Source organism: Siphateles boraxobius, unplaced genomic scaffold (assembly GCF_051911475.1).
Source record: "Siphateles boraxobius isolate OS27281-9 unplaced genomic scaffold, OSU_SipBor_1 41, whole genome shotgun sequence".
NCBI lineage: Eukaryota > Metazoa > Chordata > Actinopteri > Cypriniformes > Leuciscidae > Siphateles > Siphateles boraxobius.
This window is the reverse complement of record NW_027509042.1, coordinates 2662589-2675099: the sequence shown is the minus strand read 5'-3', so window position 1 is coordinate 2675099 and position 12511 is coordinate 2662589. Positions and strand designations below refer to the sequence as shown.

General features: G+C 37.0%; 1 protein-coding gene across 1 annotated transcript; it reads right to left on the bottom strand.

Moving 5' to 3' along the window:
- Positions 1-7514: 7514 nt before the first annotated feature.
- Positions 7515-12345, bottom strand: hyal1 (hyaluronidase 1). The gene is made up of 4 exons (XM_077197775.1): positions 11976-12345; positions 9952-10897; positions 9763-9852; positions 7515-8257 (listed from the first exon to the last, which is right to left on the bottom strand). Exons 2-4 carry the CDS (start codon positions 10870-10872, stop codon positions 7895-7897), a joined length of 1374 nt encoding a protein of 457 aa, XP_077053890.1. The 5' UTR covers positions 10873-10897; positions 11976-12345; the 3' UTR covers positions 7515-7894.
- Positions 12346-12511: the final 166 nt, after the last annotated feature.

Below are 12511 nucleotides of genomic sequence, written 5' to 3'. Positions count from 1 at the left end.
TCACAAGCCCTAAAGTCTTGTTGTGCTAGTACCCAAGGACGTTGATGCTCATGTCCTACTAGTGTAAATCACATTAAGCTACGCAGCGTACATCCCCGGGTGACCGAACCGTAAGCATGTCCACCTTTGATTATTGATTTTGTTGACTGCAGTAAACAGCGTCAGTAAGACTTACCACTGACCGAGCAAATGCGCTTAGCAAAGCTGTTTTAGCGACTTTACCTGCTTCCCCGAGTGCAGTGTAATTCCTTGACAGTGCACGTTCAGCCCAATACGGCCAGATAAAGATGTGCAGAGACAGATAGCAACATTTGAAGCTCTCTCCACGGTGCCACGTGTGTGCGCGCGCACGCGTAAAACGATGTGTTCTCATTGCTGAACTGTGAAAGGGAGAGCGCCTCGGGGCAAGACGCTGATGGGGACCTTTCAAATCCCATTGCGTTGTCTTCTCCTTCATTTTCCCATTGCACTGCCATGGAGGCAGATAACATGCTCGAGTAAAGGTTACAACACACGCTGACATTTCTGCTGAAACCAACAACTACTACATTCTGAATAACAGTGCCCCACTTTGTGCGTGCATGTGCGGTCATTTCTGTGTGTGAGGAGAAAGAATAGAAGGTTTGAAGAGGGTAAAGTGTCTCAATCCTGGCATTTACCAGGATTTTTCGGGTTTTCTTTGCAGTACTTTAGAATAGTTCTTCTCAACCACCCAAAAATGAGAAAAAGCTGTTTTGATGCTAAAGGGAATGTGAAATGCAAGTAATAAAACTCAACTATCCATTATCATCGCAAATTATAGGCTCCTAAAAGAAACGAGAAAACACTTCCCATATCTTTCATTGCTGATGTCAAAGGTCATGACTCATGTGCCATTTCGGTAGAAGCTATGGATGTTTTCACCACAGAATAAAAAAATGTAAAAAAGTAATTGCAACTTTTAATCTCACAATTGCATGAATCTATAAAGTAGTAATTTTATATTATAGAGTCAGAATTGTGAGATATAAAATTGCAATTTTGAGAAAAAAAGTAATTTTTTTTCTTCTCAGAAATGGACTTTATAACTCAATTGTGAAATAACGCAATTCTGACTTTATTTTAACTCGCATATTACAAGTTTAAATCTCGCACTTCTGACTTTATAACTCGTAATTGTGAGAGAAAAAGTCGCTATGATCTTTTTGTTTTATTCCATGGTGGAAACAAGCTTCCATAAGAAGCTCATTAAATTCAAAAGATAGTCATATAAAAACTAAACTTACAAATTTTCCAATTAGTTTTCCATTTACTTTCATATGATGAATACGGTTTTGTACTGGCACTCAATATCAAATATAAGGTATTGAAAGAGGCATCTAATGAATTGGCTAAATAAAACAATATTTTTAATGAAAATGTGTGACTTTAACGTTTTTATTTTATAATAATAATTGTCTTATAAAAACAATAGCGCAACCCCAACAGCCTTCAGGCATGACTCTAACAATACGGTATAAAGCCTTAAAAATACATTAGAAAAGTTCATTCACTGCTCTTCAAAATACAAAATGCACACATTTCTAAGGCCTGTAAGTTAATTAAAAAGAAAGTCTTGCTGAATATCCCACAATGCAATGGGGTGAGTGATAAGAGCGAGCAGGCTAATTCGACTGTAACTGGGATAACAAAATGATGTGCAAATGGGAAGAGCTCTAATCTGCCCCAGTCGTGCTGTTTTTATGAGTGTGGTTTGTGTTAATGGAGCATTACGTTTGAACTTCAAATTATGTCAGACCACAGACTTCAAGCGCTACAGAGAGTAGTATGCCGTACATAATAATCATAATGTAGTTATCAATATGCTGATATTCCCATTCCAAACACAACTATTGTCAACAACAATAAAACTGACCCCAAAATGCAAGCCAATATTGCTCGAGCAATACATAAATAAGCATAGAAATCAAGTGAATGACTGAGATGAAAACTGATATATCATCCCTAAAACGCCTGTAAACAGAGCCAGTGGATCAAATAACAAGATACACACACACACACACACACACACACCAAATAAGCAATGCCTGTGACGTCAGAGACCCTCTGAAGGTTGATTAGAGAGTCTATCTCCTCCTTGGAGACAAAAAAAGTGTGGTTGGCATTTTTGCGAGAGCAATCAGCGCACACTTTCAAATAAGTGACCAGGGTGTCACTCCAATCCTGCGTCGAGGCGGCCCGATGGGCGCTGAAGCGACTCGCCTCTGATAGCAAACACTATGACCCTACGCTATCCAATTTATTAGCTAGATTAGCATGTAGAGAGAGAGAAATGTTTATTCAAAACGGGTCGCAAATAAATGCTGAAAGATCTGAAAAATATCTGAACTAGTGGGCTATTATTATGTCAGCATGCTTCTGCATATTAATGTTAAATGGCTGCATTGTGCTAATTGTATATTTGATTTGACTCGAGTTTCATATTGTGCTTTTGATTGGTTGGCACGTGAAATGAGCCTTTTTCATGGTGATTGATTGGTCAAAGTTTGATGGTACGCCTGACAATGACCTCAAGGTCCTTCTGAGCTTTAGTTTTCAGTGACTATTTACAAAGCCAATTCAAACCCAATTCAATCTTAGAAAGAAATATCTGCATCTCTCTAAATTTAGTTGTGTGATTATTGTAAGTAAAAAAAAAATCACATCTACCTACGCTCCTGTAATTCCAATTGTTGGGTTTTATTGTCCCTGTGGAACAAAAATATGCTATTCATAATAATAATGGGATGCATGTTTAACTTTGGACTGGGGAAAAAACAAATGCATTGGATGATTTAATATTTAGTGCTCTCTTGTGCACTTACTGACAAAGACAGGAAAGTTTTCAGCAAATGATGCACTTTAGTTCTACAAATGGTTCTTATGAATTATGTAGTTTTCCCCCCAAAGTCCATTGATTCCTAAACCTGGAAAATAAGTATTTCTTTCTAGCAAATTGTAGCTATTCTTCTTTATCAATACATAAAACTTTTCATTCATGTTAACAGCAAAAAAAAAAAAAAAAAAAACATTTATGACCAATACAAATTAGCTTTTTTATTTTGTTTTATTAAATGCTTCAAAAAGGGAAATTAAACACAATAAAATAAATCCACGTGACTAGAATGCTATAGCACTCAAAAAACTAAAATTAGACCTAGATTAAAGATTTATGTATTTGAATTGCATATACAATTTCCATTCATTTGGATGACACAGTTTTAACATAAACAAATTAATAAACTTAATGTGATGCATATTTTTCAGTCAATGAAACGGGTAAAAAACAGGCAAGATTTCTGTGAAGGTATACTAATAAACTGAATGTGTTTAATAACCAGGTTTATACATTTATCATCAATAAATCCAATTTCTTTCAATCTCATACATTTGATCTAATTCAATATTGCTCATTCCACAGCTTGCCATATATTTAAAACCTGTACATAAATTTTACCTGAATAAATGTAATATTTTTTTTTTTCAGATTTATGCCTGATTCTAAGCAATCAGAATAAAAATTTCAGATTTCTTTTTTAATGCAGTTTCTTACCTGTTTTATTAATGTATGACTGGCAAATATGCATCACATTAAGATTATCAGTTTGTTTACTGTTTCATTCAAATGTATAGTTTATATACCAAGTCTTCTGGAGCAATACTATATGGCTGAAATTTAAGTTATTCAATATTCGCCATATAGCCGTCAAATATCGATTCACCGTCTGCTTGCAATGCATGTGCCCACTGTTTCTGAACGACAGAGGCCGTGTGACGAACCACTTGTTGAAAAGCAGTGAGTGTGTGCGTGCGCGTGAGTGAGAGTGATTGTGTGTGAGTGTGTGTGATTGTGAGTGTGAGTGTGTGTGTGTGTGTGTGTGTGTGTGTGTGTGTGTGTGTGTGTGTGTGTGTGTGTGTGTGTGTGTGTGTGTGTGTGTGTGTGTGTGAGTGAGTGTGAAACTTAGTTTTGAGTAAGTTGTTTGGTACCAATTTTGGATGATTTCATATTTGCTGTACTTTATTTCCACTTCCTAGCAAAGACCGTAACGTTTTCAGCACTTATGCAACAAAATAACTTATGCAAAGTTCTGTAATGGTGTTTATGAATTTCAGCATGTAGTGCTTTCCCCAAAGTCCACTGCCTCCTAAACCTGGGAAAAAGTATATAAAAAAACAGTTATTTTTAATTGTATTCATATTTCACAATATTACTGTTTGCATTTTAATCAAATAATGCAGCCTGGGTGTGCATAAGAGGCTTCTTTCAAAAACATTAAAATTATTCCAAACTTTTGACCGTTAGTGTACATCTATGCTACCTTCAAAAACTGCGCAGATGAAGACATGATCTCAGTAGAGAGAATGTTACTAGCTTCAGAACTGCTTGTGTTTTTCAGACTCTAGGACTGTGGCAAGCTCTCTTAAGGGAGCGCTGTTCCAGGTTGGAGACCGATAAAACACAAAAGTTGCAATGGGACGTCTATTATCATCCTCTGCGGCTGCTTATCTGTCTAAATGTGTGACTTTGGGTCAATGCAATCAGTTCTGGGGGAATGGAAGTGAGCCTAAATTTAACAGCTTTTGTTTACCTTATCTCTCTCACAGGCACCACCGACCAGAATGACCGAAATGTAAAGTTTCTCTTCTCTTAATCAGTGACCCGGCCATTTGTGTAGGTTCTGTTTAATGTGATTTTTACTGGCAATCATCCACGAAAAGGACATTTGGATTCGGTAGTAGTTCAACTGGACAACAGTCTGACTTGAGTATGACTATAAAAACACACGTCGAAGAAAACCACATTCTATGGATTAGTGTGAGTCGACAAGTCACTCAACAAACATTAGTTTAGATTCAGATGAACTTGAAAGCAGATTTTCATTGGGGAATTCCAAACGATTAGTCAACTAGTCATATAGATTATTGTAGATTACAAATGAAAATATTTTGTACTTTACATTAAGTTATTTAAATGCACAGTATTGCATATCTCTATGTAGCAAATAAGAGAAATCAAAATTACACTCTTCAATAATTTATCATTAGTTAATGCATTAACTAACATGAAGAAACAATGAGCAATATAAGCATTAACCTTCGCTAATGTTAGTTAATAAAAATGTTCATGTTAGTTCACGGTGAATTAACTGATGTTAACAAATACAACTTTTGATCTTAAAATTGTATTAGTAAATGTTGAAATTAACTTGATTAATAAATTAAGTAAAAGTACTGTACATTGTTAGTTCAGGTTAATTAACTAATTTTATCAAATGATACTTTATTCTGTAGTTTTCTTTATTCTTTTTTTCTCTATCCATGTGATTTTCAATTACTGAATCAGCATTTACATTTGGTTACCACCTTGTTCATTTTACTGCGATTTGGACCCCAAATTCTGAATAACTCAATTATTTTGGTCAAAACTCTGACTGCATGCACCTTCTGTAGCCTATTCAGCTGGGAAATGCACCCTTAATAGTGTGCTAGGTCTCTCTGACCCCTACAAAGGTCAAACCAAACAGCTTATAATTATTTCAATTTTCACAAAGATAATGCGCATATCATCTATGATTGCGAAGATTTTCTTCTGTTCACTCTCTTAGTTCGTAACACTTACAAAAAAGTAGGCTAATAGTACCATGGTAGTCTTGGAAGTATCTTGGCTGGGGTACCATATAAATAACATTTTATATTTCAGAGTATCATAGTATTACCATACGATTCCATCACTGTACCATAGTATCACCACGGTACCTTTTTTGTAAGAGAAATACATATTATCTCAATAAGGTCTAAAATATTGGAACGTGACCATGACCTTTTAAAGTTTCAGTGGAATTATCAACAGTATGAGAAAAATGTTATGATCATTCAAATTTACAAGTTTTAATATAATGAGGCCTGCATGTTCTGTTGAACAAATCAGTGCCATTCAAAAACACAGCCATTTCTAAAGCGCATCATTATCGAATATGATCAAAACTATACGTTCATCATGATTCGTGCTATACATTTACTGAGGTAACTGTGTGTTTCTTGCCCATGCAATTAGTATTAAACAAGTCTTTCATGCTTGTTGACTTCACACACTATTTTAATTGTTTTGAACGTGATTATTTTTAACCACAGCTCACAGTACACTTGACAGTGTGCTTCTACTGTCCTCTAGTGGCCCTAGAGTGTATCATTCCACACAGTGTGTGTGTTGCTTTTCTCTTACAGAGACAGAACGTCCAACAAAACCGCAATCTTGCATTCATATCAAGCTTGTAGGGCTGCAATGTATTTATATTCCTCAAACATTGTGGGGTTTTTTTTGTTTTGTTTTTTATTCCTCAGCTTTCTGCAATTAGTTCTCTTTCCTTTGCAGGTGTATTTTATACTGGAACATAAAGTTTGTTCAGGATCTTCAAAGGCCTCATATAATTATTTAAATAGCCAATAGCCTTTAAACTACATCACAGCCTGAACTATGATTGGCTGGTCAGATCAGATGGTGGTCTATTAGGGGGCGGAGAAAGCATGAATTAGAGAGACCAAATTTACATGTGCCTGAGTTCAAGTTGAGTTTGCAATGTTTGTTTTCCCAGAAAACAAAGACTGTATATTTTAATTGCATATTGTGAAAGTCTACTTTGTTCATTTTAAATGCATATATCTGCTAAATGCTGATTTTGTTCAAATTAAATGCATATATTTGACATGGACAAGCCACAAAACTTTATTTTGATTTAATGGGTTTCATTGATTTACATTGTTAGCAAGTTCTGCATTCAAAATCTAACCAACAACAATGATGTTGTTATAATGTTAGCTAAACTGTGATATTTTTGCAATTATTTGCATCCTAAATTGTGATTTTTGTTTCTTGCATGCATTTATTTATCTATAGCCGCTTTTACGAGATGGTTCTCACTGCGGAACATGAAATCCACGGGGAGGAGTCGGATCCAGATCTAACTCCTCCCACCTTACATACACCTAAAACTAGCCAACTCCGCCCCCTGATCCCTAAACACACCCCTAATCCCTAAACCCACCCCTAATCCTACCCATCTCCACCCCTTGGATCTTGATCCGACTCCTCCCCGTGGATCTCATGTACTGCATTGAGGTGCTACTGGCTTTTACACTGAAATGATGGTATCAAGCACAGTTGATCAAAAAGAAAATGCTGGCCGAGTGTAAAAAGAGCAACAAAGCGGCATTTCTCGTGCATACAACCGAATCAACGATTACAGACAAAAAATAAAACCTGATTTTAACTGCCTTAAAGACACAGGTCCATCAGGAAATGCAAGTCTAGTATTTACTAAAGTAAAAACTCAGCAATCAGGTAATGGCTTTTCCTTTTGTGTATTTTAAATTAAATATGTAAATTCATTCATTCTTAACCATGCATGCATAACTATTTATATAACAGACTTTAGGAAATAAATCATATAAAATATGCAATCGTTAAAGAAAACAAGAAAAAAATGCATGTGACATAATTTGTCAAAATAGTTTATTCCATATAGATTTCAATGATTTATTTGATTTATGAAGCTGTTTATGATTGAATTTAAATAATATGAATTAAATCAATAGACATTTGCATTCTCAGGCTTTTGCATATGATTGAAGTAAACATTCAACCAACAAACACTCAAAATAAACTGCATCTTGATTTTTACAAACTCATAATGTTTTATGCATAACATTTAGCTAGCAAGTATGAAAGCACATAGCCATTTGGCATACACTTCATCAAGTACATTTGTGACAGTCATCCTGAAAAGTCAAGTGCACAGGGGTGATGATGGGCTGTATTTGTTAACCCAGCAAACTTCAGGTGACCCGCACTGAGTCTTCTAGTCTAGTCTAATTTCTGTTATGTAAAACTAAAAGTCTCTACAGGCACTGGTTTCTGACATTGTTCTCCTCCCCAGCCTGGAAAACACTGGCACCTAAAATAGTCTGTGAATCCCGTGGTTTGATCTTCAGCCGTCCTCAGCCTCCTGTGAGCTACATAAGACGGACCCGCTGTTACTGGCCCAGGCAGCCCGGCTCGGGGAACGATGGACCATGAGGCTGGGTCCAGATGCAGGAAGGCTGACGCGCTCGGGTCTCGTCTGACACACCGGCCCTGGGACGAGCACACGGTCCTGCTGCAGAGAAACGCTGCCTCTGTCACGTTCACGATGTAGCGGCCAAGAGTGTTGTCCAGGTAGTCCCGAACCGCTACACAGGCTTCCTGCACAGATGGATAATATGGAGAGGATATGGTCATTGGTTATGTTTACGTGTGCATGTGTGTGAGTTTATACACTCTTAAAATGAAAGGTTCTCTTTTGCCATTGATGATTCCATAAAGAACCTTTCAAATGCACAAAAGATTCTTTAAAGTAGAAAAAGGTTCCTCAGATTATTAACATGTTCTTCACACTAAGATAAAATGATTCTTTTAAGAACTGTTCACTGAAAGGTTCTTTTGGGAATAGAAAATGGTTCCTCTTAGGCATCGCTGTGAAACCCCTTTTTGGAAACATTATTTTTGAGGATGTATTGTGGCTATGAGTTGTAGCTTTTATCAACATTAATATTTTAGGTTAAAACCTAATTAAACTAACCTAACAAATAGCACTATTTTTAAATTAGATGAATTTGTAACAGAAAGTGCATTTCTAAGGGTTTTCTACCTCTCCCTGCACAGTATATGGATTGTACTGTCTTGTTTTTTTGGTATACTGTATATTTTATATTTGTGCACAAAAACTAAAGTAAACTAAACTAAGATGGAGTAAAGCATTTTACAACATTTCCCAAAAGCAGTTCATGTGTGACTACTGAAAATACAAGTGCATACGAATACTGTAAATGACTTCTTGACATGAATGCTTGCGTATCGCTGTCATATGAGTATGAGTGAACAGAACATGTCTAGTGTGACTCCATCTATACAGCAGAAGTTTCCCTACACAGGTTTTTTTTGCCGTGATGCCATAGAAGAACCATTTTTGGTTCCCCAAAAGAACTTTACAAAAACACGTTTATAAATATATACTTGTTTTTTATTTTTCCCACCACAAAATCTGTAATTTTCTGTCGCATTTTTGATGTAGTAAAACACCCACAGGTTTAGCAGAAAACATCTGGGTCATGTTGTCATTTTCTTCTGTCACTGGAAATAAGTCTAATCTTGAAATTAGTATTAGGCTTAAAGGGATAGTTCACTCAGAAATAAAAATTCTGTCATCATCTACTCCCTCATGTCGCTCAAGACTTTTGTTCATCTTCAGAACAAAATAAAGATATTTTTAATAAAATCTGAGAGCTTTCTGTCCCTCCATTGAAAGATACGCAACTACCACTTTGCCGCTTAAAAAAGTTTCTAAAGGGATTGTAAAACTAAGGTTTAAATGTGAATAAAATCCTAAATTCAATCTGTTCATCATATGAAATGTCAAAGTGGCAGTTGTGTAGCTGTCAATGGAGGGACAGAAATCTCTCAGAACGACATGAGTGCGAGTAAATGATGACAGAGTTAGAATTTTTGGGTGAACTATGCCTTTAAAATAATGTCATACATGTAAAAATTAGCTGAGAATTGAACAAATAGCTGCAGCCTGTCTCAGAAGACGACTGGAATCGTGTCAGTTTTTCTAGTGATTAAGCGGGATAATACAATACTTCTTTATTTCCTGATTTCCTTCAGCACATATGATGCAGTGTGTGCATTTCTGTATTATTCACTCTGACCTTTGTTTTGGAGTAGTTTCCATCGCCCCATAGCACAATACCAGAAGCTCCTAGAGCGATGCTCTCTCCAATAGTGTGCACCAAGTCCTCCTGAAAACACACACAAGTGACATATAAAACACATTTTTGATGAATTCTGTATTTCACACATTTCATTTTTATTCATAGATCAACTTTCTCTGAGCTGACCTGTGAGAGAAACTCCATGGAGTAAGTGTAGGCGATCCTGGCGTAGGGGAAGACAGGTGGTGCGTGACGGGAGATCTGTTCCCTCACTCTCAAGGCCTCCAGGATCCGATACCGGCTGTACAGCAAGATATCCCGATCCCGGCCCCGGAGCCCATGATCCAGATAGATATCAGGGTACAGGGCCGAGCTGACGTTCCACAGCCAGGCCAGTTTATCATTCCTCTTCATCTCCAGAGCAGGACACTCACCCGTATACGTCCCGTTCTTCTTGTACTGATAATTGTAGCAGCCGGGGAAGCCATAAAACCCCCATAATCCTCCAGGACGCTCTTTGTGGCCCAGCTTTAAAGTCTCCTCCATAAAGGCCCGTGAAGCTTCCTCGAATTCAAGCACAGCTTCCGTTTCTATCTGATCCGGATTCCAGCTAGGGTGTTTGGCTTTCACTAAAGTCCTAGAGCCATTCCAGTACACTTTTTTAGTGTCCCAGTCACGTTCCCACAGCGGCCTCCACTTTTCCCAGTCGACGACGGCGAGCCCGTGAAAGCCACGATCTGGGATGTCTATCCGCAGGTCGCGTTCGGCCTTCCGAAGGTGCTGGTTCAGGCTGGAGTTCTGAGGAACACCTCCATACACCGGTTCACTGCCACGGCCATAGTAAGGATACTCTCCCAACTTATTAGAGTAGAAAATAGTGATGTTGTCGCCCATGAAGGCCTGGTCGCGGTTGTGCACGATGTCAAAGACGCTCAAGTCCAGCTCGACCCCAAATTTAGAAATGCAGCGCTCCGTCGGCGCGTTCCAAACGGAAGAAAACGGGAGATGAGTGAGGAGAGGGGATGAGATCGGGGGACGGCCGAGAACAGACGCAAAACAGATGCTGAACACCAGCAGAGGACATGCTCGACGTCCAAGCTCGTCCATCCCTGGAAAAGGTGACACGTTGGACCTGCAATGACAGGAACGTGGAACATTTAGCATCCATCTCCACACCTGATGTTACATGAGCCGAGGCAATTTAAATGGAAATGAAGTTGAGCTACAGTCTAATTTCAAAAGGTAATTTCAATGATGAGAGGCAATTTTTTTGAACAAAGGTATACTTTATCCTGAACAACTCATTATCCATAATAATCATCCACTTCAGGAAACACTACATTAAGTGTGTGTGTGTGTGTGTGTGTGTGTGTGTGTGTGTGTGTGTGTGTGTGTGTGTGTGTGTGTGTGTGTGTGTGTGTGTGTGTGCGTGCGTGCGTGCGTGCGTGCGTGCGTGTAGACCTTTCCCCTGAAACGTGACTTTATAATTGTACATGATTTTTCATTTCTCAATTCATTGGGAAACAGAGGCAGATACATAGATGAAATGGTTCTATGACAATTACTTACAAAATAAAAATGTATTATCATTATTCTTTAACATTATTAAGATCTTGGGCACATTATATATTAATACTGTGATATATGAATATTACATTTGTGTTGATATTATGGTAAAGATAATATTATGGTATTTATATGATTGTATATTTGTATGTATATGTATCAAAAGCTTTATTATAGACTCAGGGTCCAAATAAAAAAGCAAGACATTACATAAAATAAAAACAGCAACAAAAAGAAGAATATATAAATACATTTACCATCATAAATATCCTTACAAAGACAAAAGCAACAAAAATTACTATTTTACCACCATCTTGTTAAGTTACACGAATTTTAGCACCATCTACCATGGTACATTTAGATGGAGTATTACCATTAGTACTTTTGAAACCAACACGTCCAAAAAAGTTAAATACACGCATTAAATTAGCAAGATCTGACAAGCTGTGTTTAGACGTTTATGATAATTAGAAGAATGGTGGTGACATATTGTGTTTCTCATTTTACTGTTAACGGTTCAGAACTAAAAAGAGGAACCATAACTTTAAGCAAGAAAACCGTAAAACACAGAGAATGTACATTTTTACGCTGTTTATATAAATAAATGCACGCAATTATATCAGGTAGAAATATATCATACTTACTTATTCAGTAAATCTTTATGAATCACTCACGAAAAATTAAATGGTTTCAGCTTCACTCGTGACCTAAAAGTCTCCAAAGGGAAAAAAGGCGTGGTCTAAGGCGTAGTTCACTCAGGCAGGTTTAAAGGGATAGTTCAACTAAAACATTTTATTCTCACACCTCATGTCGTTCCAAGCCTGTAATACCTTCGTTCATCTTCGGAATAAAAATGAAGATCTATTTGATGAAATCTTAGATAGTTCTGCTTCTGTCCCTCCATTGACAGCTATGCAACTACAACTTTAATGCTTCAAAAAGTTAATAAAGAGATCGTAAAAATAATTGTGTTATTTAGTCCAAATTAACTGAAGAGACACAATCGCTTTATATGATGCACAAATTTAATTTAGGCTTATATTTTCATATAAACATGCAACTCACACATCAGTTGTGGTAAACAGAAGCTATTTGAGCTCATGCAGGAACCAATGAGGTTTGGTTTCGTTAATCCTAAATATGGATTAGTTTTACTATCTCTTTAACAACTTTTTGAAGT